Below are 25904 nucleotides of genomic sequence, written 5' to 3' on the forward strand. Positions count from 1 at the left end.
ACAACTTTAGCAATAGGCTGGACATTAAGTGGTTCTTAACTTCACAAACGACAATGAGCCTCTAGAGTTTGCTATCGGCTGGTGCGGCGGGTGCTGAATCTGCACGTCTTCAAGAGGGAGCTGGATTAGTTCCTGACAAGGAAAGGATCATGTCATATAGAAGGTAAGTGGATTGATAATTGATGCCTGTGTGGTTTGTGTGACTTCCTTGACTGGTTTCAATCACCTAAGGTAGGAGAGCTTTTCCCCCTCATTAGAGCTGCTTTTTGACCTCTCCAGGGGATTACATGGCTGAAGGGGTTGGGGTGCGAGTGGGATGGTGAGAGGAAATATCAAACTGTGAGGGTCCAGGCATCCTGGGCTGATTTTAGTGGGGGCGTGGTGCAGTATCCCTGCCTGCAAGCCCGCCTGTGCTTGGCTGGCTCGACGCCACTCTGCCCCCCCTCCCCAGCTATTTACCAGCTGTCAGGCCTTTCATTGGCTCAAGAGAGGCCTTCCTGCCCCATCTGAGAGGAAATCCTGCCTTCAAATCAAATAACCAGCAGCTCTCATCCCAGCAGTGTTAACGGAAGTGGAACATGGTGAGTTCCAGTCATCAGCCTGGACATTTGGCAGCTGCTTCACCACCACAGGAAAAATCCCAGTGGCACAGAAAAGACACTTATGTGGTCATTAATTGGCAACTTAAGGACCTCAATTGGCCCATGGGCAGGCAAGTCACCTAACACCACCCCCACCGTGAGTAAAAAGGGCGGGTGCTTTTACACCCTCCACCCTCCCCCCCCACCACCTGTCAACCCAACCCCCCCAGGGGGTCCTTAAAATTGAGTGCAGGGCGGATTTGATATTTGTCTTCTATTCCTGTATCTGTCATTTCTGTATATTGCTATGTCACATCTGAAGACTGAAATAAAACCTACCAACACCCTACAGTTAGAATGCATCAAAACTATCATACTGAATCCAGGCAAAACACGTAGGTCTATCAACCTGTGGAAGAGAAGAGTAGGTGATTTCAGACATTAAGGAATTAATATTTCATGTGGGGCCTTTTTTCTTTTTATTTCCTCTTTCCAGATGCTGACTGATTGATGTGTTGTACATTTAAGTGAATGTCTGTTTTCATTTGAAACTCCAGTGGTTAGAATTTTGCTAATTATCACCACTAAATCCACACTGCAGCAACACAACTAAAGTGATCCTTTCTGGTGTGTGCACCATTGTGTGAACACAGAGATATCAGCTGATAAAGAGTGTTTTGTTCAAAAACCAGAGCTATTTTCTTTGGCTGGAAGATGAGGGGGAGGGGTGGGGGGGGGGGTGCAGGGCGGGACGAGTAGTTACAAATCAGAATACAAAATATCTTCAAATAAATTAAACATCCAAAAAATAACTAGTTAAATTAGTCACTTATTGCAAATAAATGGTGTGATACTTTTAATTTTTTTTTTACAAAGAACACAAACATGTACACTGCAAATCTCTTGTCTGGAAAATAATCTGGAAATAAACAGCAACAAGGGCTTTGCTATCTGATTGGGCTCTTGTCATTCAATGTTTTAAACTGACCATTCATGAAAAAACATGCATAAATTTCCGACACTTTATTTACTATATTCTTCTGGTACAATTAAAAGATGTCACTTCAGAGCGTTAAAATAAATAGTGATTTTTTTTTTAAAACTGTTTCTGGTTTTCATAATTGAGGATGGCTATAATCCAGGATGAGGTAAGCATGGAGGCACAAGATAATATTCAATATTTTTCACACACCCTTGACAAAAGTTGCTGAGATGGAATATCTAGCGCTCATACTTACTAAACTCATTTACCAAGCAATTATATAATTTCCTCTTGAATTACACAAGAATCAGAGACTTACAGAGATTTACAGCACACAGGGTACTCTGTGTGGCATGTTTAAACATGAATGGTCACTAAAAATCACTTCTGTACAAAATGAAACCTTGTGGTTTCCTGTTATCAGGTTTAGTATACAATATAGTACATACACCCTGCAAAACTAGCAGAAACAACTTACTAGTCATCAATTGATTTCTTAAATTGGGTTTTTTTTAATTTTACAAATGAAATGGAAGATGTCATTTCTGAGGTAATAAGTAACACAATCTTCTCTTTTTGGTTATTTATTGGAAAATAAAGGGGTCTTGCTTATCATGTAACACACCAGGGGAGGGAGATATCAGCCATTTGTCAAAAGCACATTTTCTTTTTGGTCATCTTTTAATCTCATTGCACTTCCAATGGAGAATTACCATATCGTTACCGAGCACCATCGTTAGGTCATCAAGGACAATTTCTTTGTGATGAGGAAATAGTGTTAAAAAATAAAATATTAAAGTCCACTTCCCAGATTAAAGCCTATCATGTGGGTTTCAGTTCTCCTGCTTTTCTCTGCAACCTGTTCCACATCCTAATTGTTGGGCATTCCTAGTTCACGGTCCCTTCACATCTTCTGGTGGTGGTGCCCGTAGAGCTTGTGTGCAGGCGGAGGACTCACAGTAACCGGGAAGCCCTGGACGACCAGGAGGACCAGGGATTCCAGGCTGCCCACTCTTTCCAGGTAAGCCTCTCATACCATCACGACCATCCCTGCCGAAGCTGTGCTTCCCAGGCTCCCCTGTAATATAAGAAAACAACGATGCGTTTAATGCCAATTCCCTGTACCAATCACAAAGAGATTGATGTGGCCCATTTATCCAAGTTAGATTCTGAATGCCATTCTGATTCCTTTCCTTTTTAAATGCTCCTTCACTATTCTGTCTGATGAGGAAATCAAGAACATGAGGAAACTTAGAGCGTTCAGGAGTGAAATCAGGGTGCAATTTTTTATTATACCCCTCCCTATCTCTGTAATTTCCTCCAGTCCCACAACCGGCTCAGATATCTATGGTCCTTTAATTCTGGCCTCTTGTGCATTCCCAATCACAACTCCTCCACCATTGGTTGCCTGGGCCCCAGCCTCAGTAATTCCCTTCTTCCCCTCTCACCTCAATTTCCTCCTTTAAGGTACTTCTTAAAACCTACCTCTTTGACCAACTTTTGGTCACCTGGCTTAAATGAGGCTTTGTTTTATAATGCTTCTGTGAGGTGCCTCACTTTTATTACATTCAAGGTGATATATAAATATAAGTTAAAAACAAAAAACTGCGGATGCTGGAAATCCAAAACAAAAACAGAATTACCTGGAAAAACTCAGCAGGTCTGGCAGCATCAGCGGAGAAGAAAAGAATTGACGTTTCGAGTCCTCATGACCCTTCAACAGAACTGAGTGAATATTAGGAGAGGGGTGAAATATAAGCTCGTTTAAGGTGGGGGGGCGTGGGGAGAGAGAAGTGGGGTGGGGAGGGGGGGTGTGGTTGTAGGGACAAGCAAGCAGTGATAGAAGCAGATAATCAAAAGATGCCACAGACAAAGGAACAAAGAGGTGTTGAAGATGGTGATATTATCTAAACGAATGTGCTAATTAAGAATGGATGGCAGGGCACTCAAGGTACAGGTCTAGTGGGGGTGGAGTGGAAAGACTACCAGGGCATAAATCTTGTATGCCCTGTCAGTCTTTCCATCCCACACCCACGAGAGCATCTTGATCTCCCTTCTCCATTCCCACCCCCTTTCCATTTCTTCCCCCTTCCTTTTGTTTTTTCCAATAATTTATATAGATTTTTCTTTTCCCACCTATTTCTATTATTTTTAAATCTTGTATGCTTAACCATCCATTCTTAATTAGGACATTCGTTTAGATATCACCACCTTCAACACCTCTTTGTTCCTTTGTCTGTGACATCTTTTGATTATCTGCTCCTATCACTGCTTGCTTGTCCCCACAACCACACCACCCCCCCACCCCACCCCACTTCTCTTCCCCCACCCCCAACACCTTAAACCAGCTTATATTTCACCCCCTCTCCTAATATTCACTCAGTTCTGTTGAAGGGTCATGAGGACTCGAAACGTCAACTCTTTTCTTCTCCGCCGATGCTGCCAGACCTGCTGAGTTTTTCCAGGTAATTCTGTTTTTGTTATAAATATAAGTTGTTGCTCTTGTTGAACCTTTTCTGAACTACCTCCACTGCTAGTACATTCTTTCTTAAAACAGGAGACCAAAACTGTACACAGTACTCCAGGTGCAGTCTGCTCTATGCAGTTGTAACAAGACTTCCTTACTTTATACTCCATCCCCCTTGCAATAAAAGCCAACATTCCATTTGCCTTCCTAATTACTTGCTCTACCTGCATGCTAACATTTTGTGATTCAAATGCAAAGACACCCAGATTCCTCTGTACCGCAGCATTCACACACATAAGAACACACAAGAATTAGGAGCGGAAGTAGGCTATTCAGACCTTTGAGCCTGCTCCGCCATTCAGTAAGATCCTGGCTGATCTGATTGTAGGCTCAACATCATTTTTCTGTCTACCTGCCATAACTCTTGACTCCTTTACTGATCAAAAATCTATCGAACTATCGAAATCTATTGAACATATTCACTGACCCAACCTCCACTGCTCTCCACACAAGAGAAGCCAGAGACCAATGACCATCAGAGAGAAAACTTTCCTCCTTAGTCTTAAACAGCAGATCCCTAGTTTTTAAACTGTGTCCTTTGTGAAAGGGGAATCATGTTTAATTAATTTATTAGAGCCCTTTGAGGAAGTAATACACAAGGTTGATAAAGGGGAACCTGTAGATGGGGTGCACTTGAATTTCCAAAAGGCATTTGATAAAGTGCCACAACAAAGCTTACTACATAAAACAAGAACTCATGATATCAGGGGTAACATATTAGCATGGATAAAGGGTTGGTTAGCTAACAGGAAACAGAGAGTAGGGATAAATGGGTCTATATCGGGTTGGCAAGCTGTAAAATAGTGGAGTGCCACAGGGATCAGTGTTAGGGACACAATTTACAATCTACGTCAATGACTTGGATGAAGGGATAAAATGTATGGTTGCTAAATTTGCTAATGGGGCACCATGGTAGGTAGGAAAGTAAGTTGTCAAGAAGAGGTAAAGAGTCTACAAAGGGATATCAACAGGTTAAGTGAGCGGGCAAAAATTGGCAAATGGAGTACAATGTGGGAAAATGTGAACTTGTCCACTTTGGCAGGAAGAATAGGAAAGCAGTATTCTATTTAAATGGAAAGAGATTGCAGAAGTCAGTGGTAAAGAGGGATCTGGGTGTCCTGGCACATGCATCACCAAAAGTAGGTACAGCAAGTGATTGGGAAGGCTAATGGAATATTGGTGTTTATTGCAAGGGGAATGGGATATAAAAATAGGGAAGTTTTATTGCAGTTGTACAAGGCTTTGGTGAGAATGCATCTGGAATACTGTGTACAGTTTTGGTCTCCTCATATGAAAAATGATATAAATGCATTGAAAGCAGTTCAGAGAAGATTCACTTGGCTCATTCCTGGGATGAGGGGCTTATTTTATGAGGAAAGGTTGCGCAGATTAGGCCTATACCAATTGGAGTTTAGGAGAATGAGAGGTGATCTTATTGAAACATATAAATGCTGAGGGGACTTGACAGGGTGGATGCTGAAAGGAAGCTTCCACTTGTGGGAAAGACTAGAGCTAGGGGACACAGTTTAGGAATAAGAGATCTCCCTTTTAAGATATAGGTGAGGGTCGTTAGTCTGTGGAATTCTCTTCCTCATAAAATAGTGGAGGCCGGGTCACTGAATTTATTCAAGGCTGAGTTGGATAGATTTTTGATAGACAAGGGGGTCAAGGGCAGGGAGGAATGTGGAGTTGAGACCACAACTAGATAGGCCATGATCTTATCGAATGGCTGGGCTGGCTCAAAGGGCTGAATGGCCTACTGCTGCTCCTAAGTCCTTTATTCCTATGTTCTTATGTACCCTGGTTCTAGACTCCCCCACAAGGGGAAACAACTCTCAGCAATCACCCTGTCAGTTTCCCTCAGGGTGTTGGCTGTTTCAATCAGACCACCTCTCATTCTTTTAAACTCTGATGAGTACAGGATAATTTAAAAATTAATATTCTGCTTTTCTCTTCCTATCAAGGAGACAATCTCATGTTTTCCCACAGTGTACTCCATCCGTCAATTCTTTTTTAAACAGCCTTCTCAGCTTGCCTTGCCACCCCCAACTCACCCCAGGTGAATTATGTGCACCCACCCCCCTGGTGAATTATGTACATACACCTCCAAGTGAATTATGTACACATACCCCCAGGTGAATTATGTACATACCGCCCCCCCCAGGTGAATTATGTACATAAACCTCCCAGTGAATTATGTACACACACCCCCAGATGAATTATATACATGCGCCCCCCCCAGGTGAATTATGTACATACACCTCCCAGTGAATTATGTACACACACCCTCAGGTGAATTATGTACACACACCCCCTGATGAATTATGAACAAACAACCCCCCAGGTGAGTTATGTACACACACCCCACGTGAATTACATACACACACCCCCAGGTGAATTATATACACACACCCCCAGGTGAATTATGTACACACAAACCCCAGGTGAACTACATACACACACCCCCAGGGTGAACTATGTACACACACACCCCAGGTGAATTATGTACATACACACCCAGGTGAATTATGTACACACACCTCCCAGTGAATTATGTACACACACACACTCCAGGTGAAATATGTACATACACAGCCTCAGGTGAATTATGTACATACACACCCAGGTGAATTGTGAACACACACCCCCAGCTCTCTCTGTTCCTGCAACCCCTATAAAATTGAATGTCTTTACATTCATTCCTCATTCTTCTACCCAAAGTGTAAGTCTTCACACCTCTCTGCCTTCAATTTTCACTGTCATGTGTTTGCCCATTTCACCAGTTTATTTCCTCTTCCTGATGACTGATACTATGCTCCTCACTCTTTAATACATTTCCAAGCTTTATGTCATCTGAAAACTTTGTAATGATGCCCTGCATCCTAAATCCAGGTTATGAATATAAATCAGAGAGAACAGTGGTCCCATCCTGAGGAATACCACTCTATATGTCCCTCCAGTCTGTAAGCACTACTACTCTTTGCGCCTTGTTCAATTTTGTATTCCTGCTGCCACTGTCCCTTTAATCCCATGAGCTTCAGTTCTGGTAACAAGTCTAAAATGTGTAACAGTTAGTTACAAATTGAGTCGAGAGGCTGAGCTATTGTTCAGCTCCCATGCTGTGCCTCATACATCAATCTGCACCTTTTGGAGAGGGAGGAAAAGGAAGAAAATAGGTGATTTTAGTCAAATCAGGTTTTGCTATATTGTATTGTGTTGGCATCCTTCAGTCTTCGAGAGATGAAGCACATGCAGCAAATAATCCACTTTGGTGCACCTTTGCTGACAGCTGAGGGCCAATCCTTCAGAGGCAGGTTCTGCCACAAGTGCTGCACATGAAGCTGCCACATGAAATTGTGGATTGTTGTTTTCTATGGTGGCCTCTGTTGTCAAGCTGCTGTAGTCACTGATCATTGTGGTGATGCACATCATTCCACAGGAAGTGTCGCCATTTCTCTTCTTCATCAGCTAGTGCCTCCTAGATGAGATAGTTGATGTTTAGGGCCTTCATGTCAGGCTTAGAAGCATCCTTGAAGTGAAGCCTTGGGCATCCCACTCATCGTTTGGCTCTGGCTATCTCAGCATACAGAAGGTCCTTGGGTATGTGACCATCTTCCAACCTGCGGATGTGCCTGATCCACCTCTCTGTTTAATTAGTGCCAACAAACCTGGGAGCTCTGTCTTTGAGAGGACTGTCATATCCGTGATTTTGTCCTGCCAACATATACCCATAATACACTACAGACAGCGAAGTTGGAAATTCTGAGCTTCTTCTCCTGGTAGCTGTAAGTCAACCATGTTTCACAGTCATACAGCAATGTTCTTTTTTTATTCATTCATGGGATGTGGGCTTCACTGGCTGGGCTAGCATTTATTGCCCATCCCTAATTGCCCTTGAGAGTGTGCTGAGAACACAAGCCTCATAAACTATCAGCTTGCCATAAGGGTCAGTTTATATATTATATTAAAGAAAATATTTCCATAGAATTATTCATCATTCTTACTCATCTACAAAGAACGCAAAGGATGAATTCTTATGTTATCTTATGCAATGGCACAAGAGTACAGCAATCACGGAGAAAACAGAAAATGCTGGAAAAACTCAGCAGGTCTGACAGCATCTGTGGAGAGAGAAACAGAGGTAATGTTTTGAACCCATATGACTCTTCTTCAGAGCTAAAGGGCAGAATTTTCCACTTGATGGGCGGGCGGGCCCGACCGACTCGGCGGCAGGTGGGCAGCCAATGCCCCCCGCAAAAATGGGCCATGCCGCTATTTTCTGCAGGTAGGCCAATTAAGGCCCACCCAGCGGGTTAGCGACTCCCATGGAGAACGGGAAAATAGTCGCGGGGGCGGGCGGCCTCAGACTGCCGGTTCCAATGGGGAGCCAGCAGCCTGTATAAAGAGTGGCCAGGCGGCCTGCTTGAGGCAATGCACCATGGCCACTCGGGGAGAGAGAGGGAGGGAGCTGTGTATGCAGAAGAGCATGAGCAGGAGGAGGGGGGCAGGCTGCAGGAGAGGCCACCATGCCCCTCGATTCTCCGATATATGCCTTGCTGTCCTCCTGCAAGAGGTTTCCAGCTGTCGGCACTTGTTGTATCCGGAGGATGGGAGGAGGAGGGCCCCCCATGTCACCAGCCAGGTGTGGGAGGAGGCGGGTGACACTGTCAGTGCCCATGATGATGTGTGGTGTACTGGCACCCAATGCAGCAAAAGATTCAATGATTTGCTATGCTCTGGATGGGTGAGTACCATGTCTGTCTTGGCCATTTGACCCAGAAGGTAGCCTTAGTTTTTGAGCACCCCCCCCACATCTTGCTGTTATTACTGCATTTGGCGCACGCTGGGTGGACAAACAGGTACTGACCATGTTTACATCAGCCTTAGTGGTTGAGGGGAAAATGGGTTCTCCACACAGCATATGTTGGTGTTTGTGGCATTTGAGTAGTCTGGGGGCAACCTGCAGGGGAGGCCACTAGACGCATACTCAGAACTCCAACACATGTCATATTGATGGTGATGAGATGTTGCAAGGGGACCCTCAGTGTGTTGTGGCCAAGAGCCACCTGCTGGCATCAGCGCCGCACCTAATTGCGCCTCCTTGCCATGGGAACTAAGACCCGTGTGCTATTCAAAGTGATGGACGCCGAATGTGTCCAAGGTGGCAGCTGGGGGAGGGGGTTGGGACCAGCCATACTATCTTCTGGGGACTGATCACCAGTAGTGTGGACAGGAGCAGCTGAAGGCCTCAGATGGGCCACTGTGGTTGGGGTGCGGCGTGCACATGCAGAGTACATGAGCGACCAGCCCCAATAAATCCTCTTAACATCTTCTACAGGCAAAAAGTCACCACAAAGCACGGGAGCGCCAGAGGACTGGATGTGGGCACGCCCTCCTCCAGCGCCTCACCACATTTGAAAAGCAGGCCATGGAGCTGGGGAGGAGGCAGAAGGCCAGGGCGGCCGAGGGCAGCAAGGCTGGGGTCCAGCGGGCAGATATTTGAGGTCCAAGGTCCCATCCACTCTGGTCTGCCCACCATCCAAACCACTGATGGCTGCTGCAATCGTTAATGCTGCAACACTGCTCATTCACAGACTGAGACACTCTGACATGTGGGTCATACACAAAGGTACCTCATCCCCTTGAGGATTCGCATCTCCACCACCTTCCAAAGTCACCTTATCCCATTTGTGACCGCTATCGCAATGGTCTAACACGCCATGGCATTGCTGCTCTACAGCCAAAGACTTATTGCATCTTAGGAGGTTTGGGACCTCCACCACCCTCTCAGCCAGTGCGCCCCACATTACTCTGTCCAAAAGGTCCTCAGCACCTCAGCTGTGAACCTCATGGCACCCAACTTAGATAAATGCCACCACGTTACTCATCCCTGCGCCAAGGGGAAATGTTGCCTTCTGCCCACCCGGTCTATACCCCTCCTAACGATATGAAGGTCAATAACGTGACCTGTCAATCTCCTGTGATCCACAGCAAATGTCGCAATTGTTTGCGATATTTCCTCAGCCCCACAACTATCCAGGCCAGCGTGCATCCAGGTCAGGTACCTCTGCACTCTCCCCACTCCTATGGTACAAAACAAGCCATGTGGCATTCCTGAGGCCATCTGACCAACCTGTCTGCATGTGCTTTTAATGGTTAGGGCTCCTCTTGACTCTTTTCCACCCCACCAATGTTCGTCTCATTAGGGTCTTGAAGGGTGAGCAACTTACGAGGCTGGGGGGGGGGGAAAGGGATGAAAGGCTGAACTGACTGTACGCTAACTGATGCACTGTCCTTGTTGTTAATTTTAGCATCACCACCAGATCGCCGCGCCCATAGACACCGCAGCCCCCCTCCACACCTGAGGCCCAACATGTGCAACTCGCGGCACATCATTTCAGCCAGTCAGGCACAAGCGCAGACACATACACCTCGGTGGGGACTTTACCATCAGCTAATGTCCCGGGTCACAGTGGAGAGGGCACTTCACAATCGCTGGAGGAGATGGTAAGGGCAGAGAGTGCCGATGGCGCCAGCAGCCAGAGAGCTACAGGGGGCATGCTGAGTCCGGCACTGATGACATGCCTCTGGAGTTGTCACCAATGCAGCAGCTGCAGGACAAGCGGCAGGAAGTGCGTTTGCATCTGGCAGTGTTGCATGAGGGTATGCTTTATTTGCTCTCTGCGATGGAGGAGTCTAGGCAGAGTGCACGTGAAGGCATGAACCTCAGGGCAGAGCTTCAGGCTTCCTCCACTGAGAGATTGGCGACTCTCATGGAGAGGGGGTTCAGTCAGATGAAAATTGTTCTGATTGGATTGCACTCTGACCTGCAAGCCCTCACAGAGGTATTGGCCATGGGTGGTCATTCCCAATGTGGGAGATGTTGTGGGCACCAAGTGTCAGCGCTCAGCGCCCATGCATCTTCGGTGAGCAGGGAGGTCCAATGGGACCTTACGTCGGCGCAGCAGCTGCCTGACGGCGCTGCGAGCTCCTCTCAGGACGCTCCGGATGAGGGCAGCAGCTCCTCCGCCCCTCTGCCAGTCAACATTGCTTCCGTTGAGGCTGCGACAACTGGGGAGGTGCCAATTCAGGAACTGGCCACTCCCTCCCAGGCGGGGTCATCACAGGCTCCACGGGCCAGAGGACGCCCACAAAAGCCATCGAGCCCAATAGGACAGCAGAGTCAGCAGGCTCTCTCTCAAGCCACTCCGAGCGATGGGGCGGCACCTAGACATAGCACCCGAAAACTAAAGCATAGGGCACATTGGGCACTCAAATGGTATGTCAATGGGTTTTGTGTTGGCCTTAGAATAAAGAATAAAATTCTTCTTATTGGAATGGAGAAGTCTGTGTAGTTTTTTTGGACATAATAAAGTCCACTTTTCTGACCATGGCTGAGGGTGTTTCCTTTGTGCTGCATTTGTTTTTTTCACAGACATATCCATGAGTGTTTGAGTGAACATTGATGTTTCTGAACTAAGCCCTTAGTTGCAGCTGATAAGATGGAAGATGTAGCACCTAAGTGCCACGTGTGGAAGCACCAGGCAATGCTGCTCCTGCTGATCCATGTGTGTGGAGCTAACTGAAGGTTCGTTGGATTAAATTGTCCCGGGTCTCTGCTTCCTTGATATAATAGCGGGTCGGCATTCTGCCCCTCATCATCGCCCTGTGCTTCCCCATCCTCTGAGCCACTGCTGGATTCATCATGTGCAGCCTCATCCAGGGCATCAATGTCTTCATCGTCAACTGCATCCCCCCTTTCCAGCGCAACATTGTGCAGGGCGCAGCATGCCACCACTATTAGAGAGACGAGATCTGGGGGGTGCTGGAGTGCGCCCCCTGAGCGGTCCAGGCAACGGAAGCGCATCTTGAGAAGACCGATGGCTCTCTCCACCACAGCCCTTGTGGTGCCCTGGCTCCTATTGTACCGCTGCTCAGCTTCTGTTCTGGATGGCGGAGAAGCGTCATGAGCCACCTTCGGAGGGCATAGCCCTTGTCACCCAGCAGCCAACCATCCAGCCGGGCCGGAGCTGAAGCGCCCCGGCACCTGGGAGTGTCTGAGGATGTAAGCGTTGTGGGAGCTGCCTGGGTACCTTGCACAAACTTGCAGAATCTGCTTCCTGTGATCACACGCTATCTGCCATTGACAGGTCGGCTGATTTTGCTGCGCCCCCGCCTTCCTGAAAATTTAAATGAGGCGGGATGACATCGGGGGTTCCGCGTGACATCATCCCACATCATTTTACGCGTCGGCGAGCGGGGCCCGCCCCTTGCTCACCGACAGCAAAATTCTGCCCATCAACTCTGTTTCTCTTTCCACAGATGCTGTCAGACCTACTAAGCTTTTCCAGTATCTTCTGTTTTTGTTTCAGCTTTCCAGCATCTGCAATATTTTGCTTTAATCACAGAGAAAAGCTGTCCTCAAAACTTTATAACCAAAGAGAAACCAGTAAAATGAAGCTATCTGAGATATTAGCATTGTTTTCCCATACCTGGTAGGCCTTGTTGTCCTGGCAACCCCCTGGGTCCTCTTCCTGGCAGCCCTCTATCACCCTTCTCACCTTGTTCACCTGTACAGAAATCCACATTAGATAAGAATATGGAACGAGAGAGGAAACCACCATTACAGACAAAATGTATGAGCTTGAAAAATGATTTGAAATCTTAGAGCAAGCAAACTTTGTTATTGCAATTCTTTGCTACATGGTGCGCTAATAACAGTTATTCACCATTTTCTTTCTTTAAATTGAGACAACTAGTTGGTGCACATTACCCTGTTTGAAAAAAGTAATATGCGGGGCAAGGTGATTGAGTGGTTCAATGACACTAAAATTCAAAATCTCTAAATTACATTAGGTAGGGAAGTCAATAGAGATTATAAAGAATTAGACAAGTTTCAGTTGCAGTATGCAGCTCAAAAAAAGTGAAAAAAGGCATTTGCAGCTACCTCAAGACAACAGACATTGGGACATCCTTGGAGATATCAATATTGCACCAGCTAATCCAGGATAAAGCATTTATTCTGACAAGTCCCTTGTCAGTCCAAAACCTTGTGTTGTTGTTGAATTTTAATGGAAATATATTATCGTCATATCTCATTCTTAAAGAAGCAGGTTTGGCTGCTGCACTGCTTTACTTGATCTTACCTTTTTGTCCTTTATAGCCGATTATACCCGATGGACCTTTGAGGCCAGTAAGACCACGAGGCCCTGGCTGTCCAGGGAAGCCATTTTCTCCACCCGGGCCTAGGGGTCCAGGTGGTCCAGGACGCCCTGGCAAACCCATAATACCAGATTCCGGTCGTCTGAGGCTGGCAGCCAAATGTGCCAAGTGTTCTAAAGGAGAATACAAATGTGTAAGTTATTCAAAGACATCAAAGTACACAATATCAACAAGAACAATTAAATGTATATAGTATTTATGGTGTTTATTGCTTGGTAGGATAATATGCTATAGAAATTACATTAGAGTGTACAGCACAAAAACAGGCCATTCGGCTCAATTTGTCCATGCCAGTATTTATTTATTAATTAGTTATTTATTTAAATGAGCTTCCTCCCATCCTTCTTCATCTAACCCTATCAATATATCCTTCTACTCCTTTCTCCGTCATGTGCTTATCTGACCTCCACTTAAAAGTAGCTATTCTATCCATCTTAACTCCTCCTTCTACTTCTACATTCCATTGGAATAAATGCATATCATGTCCTTCATTGTATCATTTCAAAATCCCAATAGATTTGGATCATAGTTCTCAATATAGTGGATCTTTCCTGATGATGAAACATTGTGTGGAATTTTATGCCAGCGGAATTTTACGCCAGCGGAATTTTACGGTCCCACTGAAGTCAATGGAGTTTAGAATAAATTGCTGCATTTTAAGGCCCCATCCCCAGCCATTGTGATAGAAGGATAAGTTAATTATGAAAAGGCTTTACTGAGCTGTGATCTATTGAATTTGTTCCTTATCTGATATCAGCAATCTAATTACATACAAGATAAAACCGTCAGATGTTAGGTTTCCCTGCTAAGTGTATTTTCAGTTAAAGTATTATAAGATAAACAGTATAGACTTGAGAATCGCAAGTTCAATTTCAAAATTTATGGATGACACTAAAGTTGTTAATTTGAGGGAGGACTCAACGTTACAGGAAGACATAACCATGCAGAATGGAGGTATAAATTGGCAAATTAACTTCAAAATAGATAAGTGTGAGGTGGTATATTCTGCTAGGAAGAATAAGGAGATCACAAACTCCTTGAAAATTACATGTCTAAATGGGGCAAAGAAACAGAGGGATCTGGGGCTACAGATACACAAATCACTCAAAGTGACTATGCAGATTAATAAAGCCATAAAACATTGCAAGTAAATCTCTGGGGTTCAGTTCTAGAGAGATAGAATTAAAAAGCAGAGGAGTCACGTTAAATTTGTATAGAACTTTGATTATACCACAACTGGGGTAATGTGAACAGTCCTGGTCTCCATGTTATAAAAAGGATATAGAGAAGACATTAAGAAGATTTACTGGAGTGTTACCAAAACTGAGAGGTTATACCCATCAGGAAAGATCGAACAGGCTGGAGCTCTTTACTCTAAATAGCAGAACTCTGTGGGGTGCTTTCTTAAAGATTATGAAAGGATTTGATAGGGAAGGCATGACGAGTATAAGAAAATCACTAATAAATCCAAAAGGGATTTCAGAAAAAATCTGTTTTCCCAAAGAGTGCAACCAGCTCCCAAAGAAAATGATTCAGGCAAAAAGAATGGATGCATTTAAAAGGAAGCTAGATAAGCACATGAGGGAGAAAAGAACAGAAGGATATACAGATAGGGTTAGATGAAGAGATCTGGGAGGAGGCTCATTGGAGCTTAAACACCAATCATGGATAGGTTAGGCTGAATGACCAGTTTTTGTGCTGTAAATATTTTGTAATACTTTAGAACCAACACCACCAGAATAGATTATCTGGCCATTAATCATATTTGTAGAACTTTTCTGTGTGAAAATTAATTACTGTGATTCCCTATTTTACAGCAGTGACTACAGTCAAGAATGTGTGACAACGATGACATTCAAGGGTACTTCATTTGCTATTGAAGTGTTTTGTACCAAGGATGTGAAAGGTTTCATATGAATGCAAGTTAGTGCTTTCTTCCAATTGTACAGGGGAGTCAAAAGTCAAGTCAAAGATTCCCCGCAGCCTAAGGCACACTCTAGCAAACCTGGAGAGTCAATTCCCAGACCTAACAGCATGCTTTGTATGATGCTTCTGACTGAGTTTTCAAATCTACACCTTTAATCATATTGCCCCAAATGTTTTGCTTCCCTATTATTGCATGGGCAGACAATTAGCTACTCAAACACAGGTTTATGATTGACTTCCAACTCATATACTGTTAAGTCTCTTGAGAACAGGGGAGCAGAATCAATGTGACAGAAATCTTGATGGTAAGCTCAACAATTTACATTTCCAAAGTTTTGAAATTACTTATATGCTTTTGGTTCATACATATATTTATATACATATGTGCAACTCAAAAACATTCCAGTGACATTTGCTAGCAAGAAGAGACTTTTTTTTTGATTAAATTAACAATTTGAGCAAGTGAACAGAACTGGATGTCATACCACCTTTCCAAACTAACAAGGTCATCCTTGATTGTGAGCATTTTAAAAGGTTCTTTTAACAACTAGGGCTTCCTGTTCCACCGTCAGATGATGTGTGATCTTACAGCGGTCTTATCTGATAACTGTATAGATTTCCATTAATTTTCTACTGAACAATATTCAAATTATGAAGCAACATGAAATATACATATAGAAAAAATTCTACATGAATACACGTGATATTGAATAGGCTGGCAAAATACCTCGAGTTTTGTCTCAGTAATCTAATGGGTGTTTGACTTCGCCTCTTTTCAAATGTAAGACTTTAATTTTTAATCCTGAAGCTTCTATTACATCAGTTACCAGTCATTGGCTGTGGAGAACTTTGCAACATCCTAGTGTAGTGAAAGGTGCTCTGTAAATGCCAGTTTTTTCTTTCTTAACTCAAGCTGATGGGATGAAAGTTTCTTTCTGTGGGGCAGGAATCGGGTAAAAGTAACTTGATCACTATCAAACCAATTCCCACTGGAAATGAATTGATATGACATAGCAGCCTCTATTTCAGCAAAGCATAACACTATTGCCCACCTAGCTGAGAAAATTCATAAAGATGTCTGGTGTGAGGACTGGATAAAATAGAGTAGGAATGCTCATCTGATTAAGCTGTGAGAATAGCTCCATTCTTTGCTACATAGAGAAAATATACTTGCATCTTTGTGCATACTAGTTTATGAATTTGCTGTGAATAATTGTTGTGATATGGAACATACTGTCATTCAACAGTAATTTTCAAAAAGGAACTGGTTAAATACTTGAAAGGAAACATGTGCAGAGCTATGGGATCAAAGCAGGAGAGTGATTGAATAGCTCTTTGATAGAGTGGACAGAGGCACGATGGGCTGAATGGCCTTCTGTGCTGTATGAATCTTCGATTCGATGAGTAATATGACACGAAAATCTTCCTGTTTTCAGTGCACATCACTGGGATCCTGACTCTATGTCTGGCTTATAATGTGAACATTAGAGCTCGATAATAACATATAAAATGAAATCCTGCCCACACCAATAAAGATTGACCCCTGTTCTCACTTGGTCAGTGCATGGGGAATTGGAACAAGTGGTCATAGGTCCATAATTTTTCCTTATCCTTTCATGGGATGTGGGCAGCACTGGCAAGGCCAGCATTTGTTTCCTATCCCTAATTGATCTTGAGAAGGTGATGGTGAGCCACCTTCTTGAATCACTGCTGTCCACTTTTCTATAGCAGTTTAATAGCAACTTAGTGGCTTGCTAGGCCATTTCAGAGGGAGTCAACCACATTGCTGTGGATCTGGAGTGACATGTAGGCCAGACAAGGTAAGGACGGAAGGTTTCTTTCCTTAAAGGACATTAACATTGTTAAATAGCTTGTTAAAGACTCTCTAAGACACTATACTGCATAGTAATGACTTCAAACATTCATGACTACACTCCAAGATAACAGGTTTAAAGTGTGAAAGTGCACATTCAATGAAGAATCTCACCAAGCTGCTAATTTACCTTATCTAATGATCACATATTTGTGAGATAGAATAATAATGGGGAGAATTTTCTCCCTGTTGGATGGGCTGGTCAAGAGCGGGCACGGAGCTGATCACTGCCCATGATCGGCTGCACGTAGCCATTTTATGTGGGTAGGCCAATTAAGGCTCACCCAGTGTGATGCGTGCCCGGTAGCGCTTAGCGCGAGCAGGGGGAGGAGGGAGAGTCAGAGCCTCTGCTCTTTTGCGCATGCGTGTGAAAGAACGCAGAAATCTCCCTGAGGTATGGAGCTGCCTCAGCAAGATTAAGTTCAGTTTTAAAGTTTAAAATAAACAAAGCTAAAAATCATTTACACATGTCCCCTCATGTGGCAGCGTCACATGAGCAGGGATATGTTAATGAAATGTATGAAAAATGTTTATTAATTTAATAAACCTTTCATGAAACCTCATCCCACCCGTGGATGAGGTTGCATGAAAAAGGCAAAGGCAGCCTGGGCTCCTTGCCTGCCCACCAACCTTAAGGTTGGATGGGCATCCCTGTCAAATAGGTTAATGAGTTAACAGTGCAAATAGGGATAAATAGGTATGATTTGGTAGTGATTACTGAAACATGGTTACAGGGAGAACAGGTTTGGGAGTTGAATATCCAAGGGTACTCAGTGTTTCAGAAAGATAGGCAGGAAAGAAAAGGAGGTGGTGTAGCTTTGTTAGTAAAGGAAGAGATCAATGCTATAGTGAGGAATGATATAGGCACTGGAGAGCAAGATGTAGAGTCAGTCTGGGTAGAAATAAGAAATAGCAAGGGAAAAAAGTTCCTGGTGGGAGTAATCTATAGGTCCCCAAACAGTAGATCAGCAGTAGGGCACAGTATAAACCAGGAAATACTGGGAGCATGTAAGAAAGGCACGGCAATAATCATGGGTGATTTTAAACAAAAACAGAATTACCTGGAAAAACTCAGCAGGTCTGGCAGCATCGGCGGAGAAGAAAAGAGGTGATTTTAATATGCATATAGACTGGACTAATCAAATTGGCAAGGGTAACCTTGAAGGAGAGTTCATAGAGTGTATTAGAGATTGTTTCTTGGAGAAATAAGTTGTGGAACCAACCAGGGAGCAGGCTATTCTGGATTTGGTTTTGTGTAATGAGCTGGGATTAATTAATGATCTCATAGTAAAGGATCCTCTAAGGAAGAGTGATCATAGCATGATAGAATTTCAAGCTCAGTTTGAGAGTGAGAAACTTGAATCTCATACTGGTATTCTGGGGTTAAACAAAGGTAACTACATAGGTATGAGGGAAGATTTGGCCCTAGTGGACTGGGCAGGAAGACTACAAGGTAGGACAACTGATGAACAGTGACAGATATTTAAGGAGATATTCAATTCCTCCCAAGTAAAATATATCCCAATGAGGAAGAAAGATGGTAAGAGGGGGAAAAAGTATCCATGGCTAAGCAAGGAAGTTAAAGATAACTTAAAGGCAAAAACTAAGGCATACCAAATTGCAAAGGTCAGTGGCAGGCTGGAAGATTGAGAAACTTTTAAAGATCAATGAAGGGTATAATAAAAAGAGCAAAGGTAAATTATGGAAGAAAACTAGTGCAAAACATAAAAACTGAAAGCAAAAGCTTCTACAAGTATATAAAAGGAAAGAAAGTAGCTGAAGTGAATGTTGGTCCCTTGGAAGATGAGACTGGGGAGTTAATAGTGAGGAACGCAGAAATGGCAGTGATGCTTAATTAATATTTTGCCTCAGTTTTCACTGTGGAGGACACTAGTACCACCCCAAAAGTAACAGATGGTGCGGAGAATATAGAGGAGGAACTTAGAACAATCACACAATCACCATCACTAAAAAAAAAGTACTGAGCAAACTATTGAGATTAACGGGTAACAAGTCCCCGGGACTTGATGGCCTACATCCCAGGGTCTTAAAGGAAGTGACAAGGGAGATAGTGGATGCATTGGCTATAATATTCCAAAATTCCCTGGATTCTGGAAAGGTTCCAGTGGATTGGAAAAATGCTAATATAATGCTCTTATTCAAAAGGATTGGGCGGGAGGCAGAAAGTAGGAAACTATAGGCCAGTTAGTTTAATATCTGTCGTTGGGAAATTGTTGGGATCCGTTATTAATGAAGTAGTAATGGGGCATTTGGAAAGTCAAAATGTAATCCATCAGAGTCAGCATGGTTTTAGGAAGAGTATATCATGTTTGAATAATTTGCTAAAGTTCTTTGAAGATGTGACAAGCAAAGTTGATAATGCGAATCCTGTAGATTTATTATATCTGGACTTCCAGAAGGCCTTTGATAAGGGGCTGCACAAAAGATTAATACACAAGATCACACGGAGTTAGGGGTAATATATTAGCTTGGATAGAGGATTGACTAACCAACAGAAAGCAGAGAGTCAGGATAAATGGGTCTTTTTCTGGATGGCAAGCTGTAACTAGTGGACTGCCACAGGGTTCAGTCCTTGGGCCCCAACTATTTACAATCTATATTAATGACTTCAGTTCAGGGATAGAAGGTACTATAGCTAAATTTGCAGATGACACCAACATAGGTGGGAAAGTAAGTTGCAATGAAGAAATAAGAAATTTGCAAATGGATATGGACAGGTTAGGTGAATGGGCCAAAATTTGGCAGATGGAGTTTAACGTGGATAAGTGTGAGGTTATCCATTTTGGTCAGAAGAATAAAAAGGTGACTTATTACTTAAGTGGAGAGAAACTTCAGAATGCTTCAGTGCAGAGGGATCTGGGTGTCCTCGTACATGAATCGCTGAAAGCTAGTATGCAGGTACAGCAGGTAATAAGGAAGGCAAATGGAATTTTGGCATTTATTGCTAAAGGAACAGAGTATAAAAATAGGGAAGTGTTGTTGTAACTGTACAAGGCATTGGTGAGACCACACCTGGAGTACTGTGCACAGTTTTGGTCCCCTTACTTGAGGAAGGATGTAGTTGTACTGGAGGCGGTTCAGAGGAGGTTCACTAGATTGATTCCAGAGATGTGGGGCTTGTCTTATGAGGAGAGATTGAGCAGTTTAAGCCTATACTCGCTAGAGTTTAGAAGGATGAGAGGAGATCTAATTGAGGTATATAAGATGCTAAAGGGGATAGACAAAGTAGACATGGAGTGGATGTTTCCCCTTCTGGGGCATTCTAGAACGAGAGGCCATAGTTTTAGGTTAAGGGGTGGTAGATTTAAATCAGAGATGAGGAAGAATTACTTTTCTCAAACGGTCATGAATCTGTGGAATTTGCTACCTCAGTATGCAATGGATACCGGGACACTGAATAAATTTAAGGAGGAGATAGACAGATTTTTAATTAGTAATGGGTTGAACGGTTATGGGGAGAGGGCAGGAAATTGGTGTTGAGGCCAAAATGAGATCAGCCATGATCGTAATAAATGGCAGCGCAGGCTCGAGGGGCCGAATTGCCTACTCCTGCTCCTGGTTCTTATGTTCTTAATTGCTTTATTATTGGCCTTAACAGGCCTTTGACGATTCGGCGGGCGAGCAGCCGACTCCGATGTGTGCCCGCTGAACGAAAGATCGGAATGACACACGGTGACGTCAGGACGCACGCTCGATGACACCACATAACATGTGCTGGGCCCACCCGCAATGGCCAACCCGAAGATTCTGTCCAATGTGTCTTGTTTGTTGATTATTGCTATATAATTCTTTAATATAGAGCTACATTCCAAAATCTCATTTTACAATGAATTATAATTGAAACCTCTGGGCAAAGTTTGGAGAAAACTGAGCTGACTAGTTAGCTGATGTCACTGGAGCTGGGTTGTGACAACTGGTTTCAGGGATGGAGGGGAGGAGGGAAATCAGACACAATTTTATCCAAAGCACCATTATGAATGTCAAGGGAGACCCTTTTTTTAAATTTAATTCTTGGGATGTCAGCGTTTCTGGCTAGGCCAGCATTTATTGCCCATTCCTAGCTGCCCATGAGAAGATAGTGGTGAACCACCAACTGCTGCTGTCTGTGTGATGTAAATATACCCAGAGTGCTTTTTTCTGTAGCAATCCTAATAAAACTGAGTGGCTCGCTAGGCCACTTCAGAGGGATTTTCAGAGTCAACCACATTACTGAAGGTCTGGAGTTACATGCAGGCCAGACCAGGTAAGGATGGCAGATTTCTTTCCCTAAAGACATTAGAGAAGCAGATGGGTTTTTACAATATGATGCCTTCTGAGGTCCAATAAATGCCTGATATTTATGACTAGGCGTACACAATAATGATCATCTATGTGAAGTAATAGAGGGTCGGAGGTGTTTGTTGAACTGTCCCCCAGCAAGGCTCAGTTCTTTCAGAAGAGGGGCAAAGAAAATTGAGGAGGGGTTGAAGAAGTTTCAAGGGTAAATTGGTTGATTACTCTGAACAGGGTAATTTTACTACCCTTCATGCAGCCAGTAGAAATGAAGGATTTCATAAACTTCCAAGACTTTTCTTAACTTCTGCCAGTACCTGCTTAAATACCATCAGCTTTCCTTCACATCTAAAAATTAATCAGTCAAAATTTTCAACATTGTATTCTCCCACTGTGATGTAAAGCAGACATTGGTGAATCTGATCATATGTCTGTGTACATATACATGTGTCCCTTTGCAAATGAGAAAGAACAATTCATTCATTCACTGCTCCATTCACCACACCCCCATCACTCACCTACCGACCACCTCTATCAATCATGACTCATACCTCAGGTTCATTCCATCTCACCCTCACTAACTTAGCATTGCTGCAAACCTCACAGCTTGCACACACTGTTTAACCATGGCAGCCACATCATCCAAACGCATTGCACCACACTCACTGATACACTCTCTTGCAGGACAAGGTGGTGCATAACCAGAGACAGCAACTAACTAATGAGGAATTTCCATGACCTTATCCCCATGAAGGAGACAGCAGTCGCCGTTATTGGAGTAAGACTGACCAGCAACAAAGCTGAAACTATTGGTGATGACAGAATGCTCAATCCTAATCCACTGTCTCACACCCAATTTTCCCCACACCCCAGACTCTCTTCAATTTTTTATAAGATACAAATTATTTAAGGATGTACCTTTGCTTTCTCCACCAACCTCCACCACCCCTACTTCCAATCTCTGCTACCCCCAAACTCCATCTTCCACATCCCCCATCCACCAACCTCCGTCTCCCTCCACCTTCACCCCCTCAACTCCAACCTCCACACCCCCCTCCCACCTCCAACACCCCTCACCACAATCCTACACTTATTCCATTCTCATCAGAACACAGGAGCAGCAGTGGGCTGTTCAGCCCCTCAGACCTGTTCTGCCATTCAATGAGATCATGGCCGATCTGTGACCTAACTCCACATCCCCACCTTTTCTCCATATCCTTTAATACATTTAACTAACAAAAATCTACCAATCTCAGGTTTATAATTAACAATTGATCTGGCATCAATTTGTGGAAGAGAGTTCCAAACTTCTACTACTCGCTGTTTGTGGAAGTGCTTCCAAACTTCACTCCTGAAAGGTCTGGCTCTAGTTTTTAGGCTATGTCCCCTTGTCTTAGACTCCCCAACCAGTGGAGATAGTTTCTTTCTATCGACCTTATCTGTTTCCTTAATATCTTGAAACTTCAATCAAATCACTCAAAATTCTAAATTCCAGTGAATACAACCCCATTTTGTCATTCCTCCTCATAATTGAAACCTTGGAAGTTCAGGTATCATTCTGGTAAACCCACACTGCATTCTCTCCAAGATCAATAAATCTTTCCTAAGGTGTGATGCTCAGAGCTGCTCACAGTGACTCCAGGTGTGGTTTAACCAGAGCTCTGTATAACTGAAGCATGACATGTACCCCCTTGTATTCTAGTCCTCTAGATAGAAAGGTCAGCATTCCATTAGCCTTACTGATTATTTTCTGTGCCTGTTCATGACACTTCAATGATCTAGGGACCCCCAATTCTCTTTGGACTTCCACTGTTTCTAGTTTTCCACTATTTAGAAAGTACTTCGTACAGCGAGCACTGTAGCAGCAGCTCAGACTGAGATCATGCAAGCTCCGCTTGCTGCCATCATGACTACAGACACCAGGGTTCAAAGGGACTTGCAGAATCTGATGAGAGTCCAGCAATTTGTCTCCCAACAAATTACTAGTTTGCTGAAGCACTGCCTCATGACACTATGGAACACAAACCTGCTGTTGTCTCTTAGGATGAGAGCATTTGTATTCCCACCACTACAACTCCGTCAGTGTCCTCGCTGTTGTCTTGAGCAGTGCAGACTGCTGCCGCCCATGTGGAGATGATGCAGTCTAAAGCTGGGCCTTTAAGACCCAGGGTTGCTTGAGGGTTTCTTGCAAGGCCATCTGCAGTCTCCCCCAGACTGCCAGTCAGCAGCCACTGGGGTAGCACAGTGTAGGACAGGCAAAATAGGACAGGACACCCGCAAGACAGACACAAGAGTGAATAGCTGACTTTCGTCTGGGATATTGGATGGGTTGCTAAAGTTGGTTTGAAATGTTTACTTCCCGATGTTTTTAGTTCAGCATTGTGGCCAAGGGGACACTGTGATTATCAGTGACAAAGGGAAGACAGGGCTGGTGAATGGGGAGCTGGGGTTACATTCACTGGTAATAAAGTCAATCATGGACAGACCAGCCAGAAAGGAGCCTGTCTATGCTGCCTCCTCTCTTTCTCCTTCTCCTCCACAGCTGCATTACCTGGTGGAAAGGGCTGTCCTTTCATGATGTCAAAGTTGTGCAAGATGCAGGAGACCATGACAATTCATAACACGGGCTCTCGAAATTACAGCAGGGCTCCTCCCGCCCCTAGAGCACTGCAAGCAGTGGAAGTGTTGTTTAACCCCAGTGGTCTGCTCAATCACAATCCCTGTGGGATCATGGCACTCATTATATAGATGCTGCCCATTTGTCTGCGACTTGCTCACCAGAGTCATGAGACAGGTGGTCAGTGACTAGCTCTTGTCGCCCAGTTGCCATCCTCTGATTTTTCATGGTTTGTTTCATTTTTTCATGGGATGTGAGCATAGCTGGCAAGGCCGACCCTTGTTGACCATCCCTAATTGCCCTTAAACTGAGTGGCTTGCTTGGCCATTGGTGGTTCAAATGTAACTGGTACATCCTGCTACAACTGAGCAGCAGCAGAATGGTAGAAATAAAATTACAAGTCAGACTTACAGATAACAGAAATAACTGAGCCAACGTAGATCACAGTCACTCTTCACAAAGCTCTTATGCAGTGGCAACACACACTTTCCCACAATCATTTCCTCAAACTCTTTCTGCAGATGAAAGTTCGGCTGAAAGTTCCGCAGAGTACAACATTTTTGCTGAATGAACTTCATTAGGGTTAGGGGTAGAGTTAGAGTTAGGGTTAGAGTTAGGGTTAGAGTTGGGTTAGGATAAGGGTTAGGGTTAGAGTTGGGGTTAGAGTTGGGGTTAGGGTTGGGGTTAGAGTTAGGGTTAGAGTTGGGGTTAGAGTTAGGGTTAGAGTTAGGGTTAGGATAAGGGTTAGGGTTAGGGTTAGAGTTGGGGTTAGAGTTGGGGTTAGAGTTAGGGTGAGAGTTAGGGTGAGAGTTAGGGTGAGAGTTGGGGTTGGAGTTGGGGTTGGGGTTGGGGTTGGAGTTGGGGTTGGAGTTGGGGTTGGAGTTGGGGTTGGAGTTGGGGTTTGAATTTTGGTTGGAGTTGGGGTTGGAGTTGGGGTTGGAGGTCGGGTTGGAGGTCGGGTTGGAAGTCGGGTTGGAGGTCGGGTTGGAGTTCGGGTTGGAGTTCGGGTTGGAGTTCGGGTTGGAGTTCGGGTTGGAGTTCGGGTTGGAGTTCGGGTTGGAGTTCGGGTTGGAGTTCGGGTTGGAGCTTGGGTTGAGGTTAAGTGTACACTGTAATACTGGTTAAACCTTGGCAAATGAACACTTGTTTTTCAATTTTTTGCATTTTGCTGACCTGCCAATACCAGCCTTTGGGAAGGAGAATGATGAAAGTTCTCAGCTAGTCTACGCCCCTTAATTTCAAGTTAATAAAGCTCAATCGAAGCTTGAGGAACAGCAACTCATCGATCGATTAAGCGCTTTCCTGGACTCAACACTGAGCTCAACAATTTCACATCATAACCAGGTCTCCCATTTTTTTTTGGGACAGCAGCTATTGGTGAGGATTTTACTCTTTACCATTGACACCTCCTCTAGAACCATCTTTTGTTTCCTTGCATGTCCCATTCCCACCTGCTTTTGTCTTGCACCATCATCCCTTCTGACATTTCATCTTTCCTGCCTCCCACCCTACCACAAATCACCCTTCCTGACTTTGCTCCCGAACCTGCCCCCAACCCCGCAACCACCCCCCACTACTCCACCACCCCTCCACCCTGCTTTTCCCTGCCTCTCTATTTGCTTAAGATCTATCCACAACTATTACATTTTTCCAGTTTTGGCTAAAAGGTCATTATCCTGAAATGTTAACTCAGTTTCTCTCTCCACAGACACTGCCAGGCCTGCTGAGTATTTCCAGCATTTTCTGTTTTTGTTTCAGATTTCCAGCATCCACAGTACTTTGCTTGGTTTCAAGTTGTTTCTTTGGTTTTTTTCTGATAATTCAGATTGAAATAATACAAAAACACCACCTGGGCTCGTTCATCGAGGATCGCTGAATAAATC

At 44.1% G+C, this 25904-nt stretch overlaps 1 protein-coding gene across 1 annotated transcript in view; it reads right to left on the bottom strand.

The window, feature by feature from the left end:
* Positions 1-1422: 1422 nt before the first annotated feature.
* Positions 1423-25904, bottom strand: part of col9a1b (collagen, type IX, alpha 1b) — a 200552-nt gene continuing 176070 nt past the window's right edge. Inside the window, 3 exon segments of the mRNA XM_041187359.1 lie at positions 1423-2641; positions 12583-12660; positions 13237-13425. Coding sequence (XP_041043293.1) covers positions 2457-2641; positions 12583-12660; positions 13237-13425 — 452 coding nt within the window. The 3' untranslated portion in view covers positions 1423-2456.

The sequence above is a fragment of the Carcharodon carcharias genome, chromosome 5 (assembly GCF_017639515.1).
Source record: "Carcharodon carcharias isolate sCarCar2 chromosome 5, sCarCar2.pri, whole genome shotgun sequence".
Lineage (NCBI taxonomy): Eukaryota > Metazoa > Chordata > Chondrichthyes > Lamniformes > Lamnidae > Carcharodon > Carcharodon carcharias.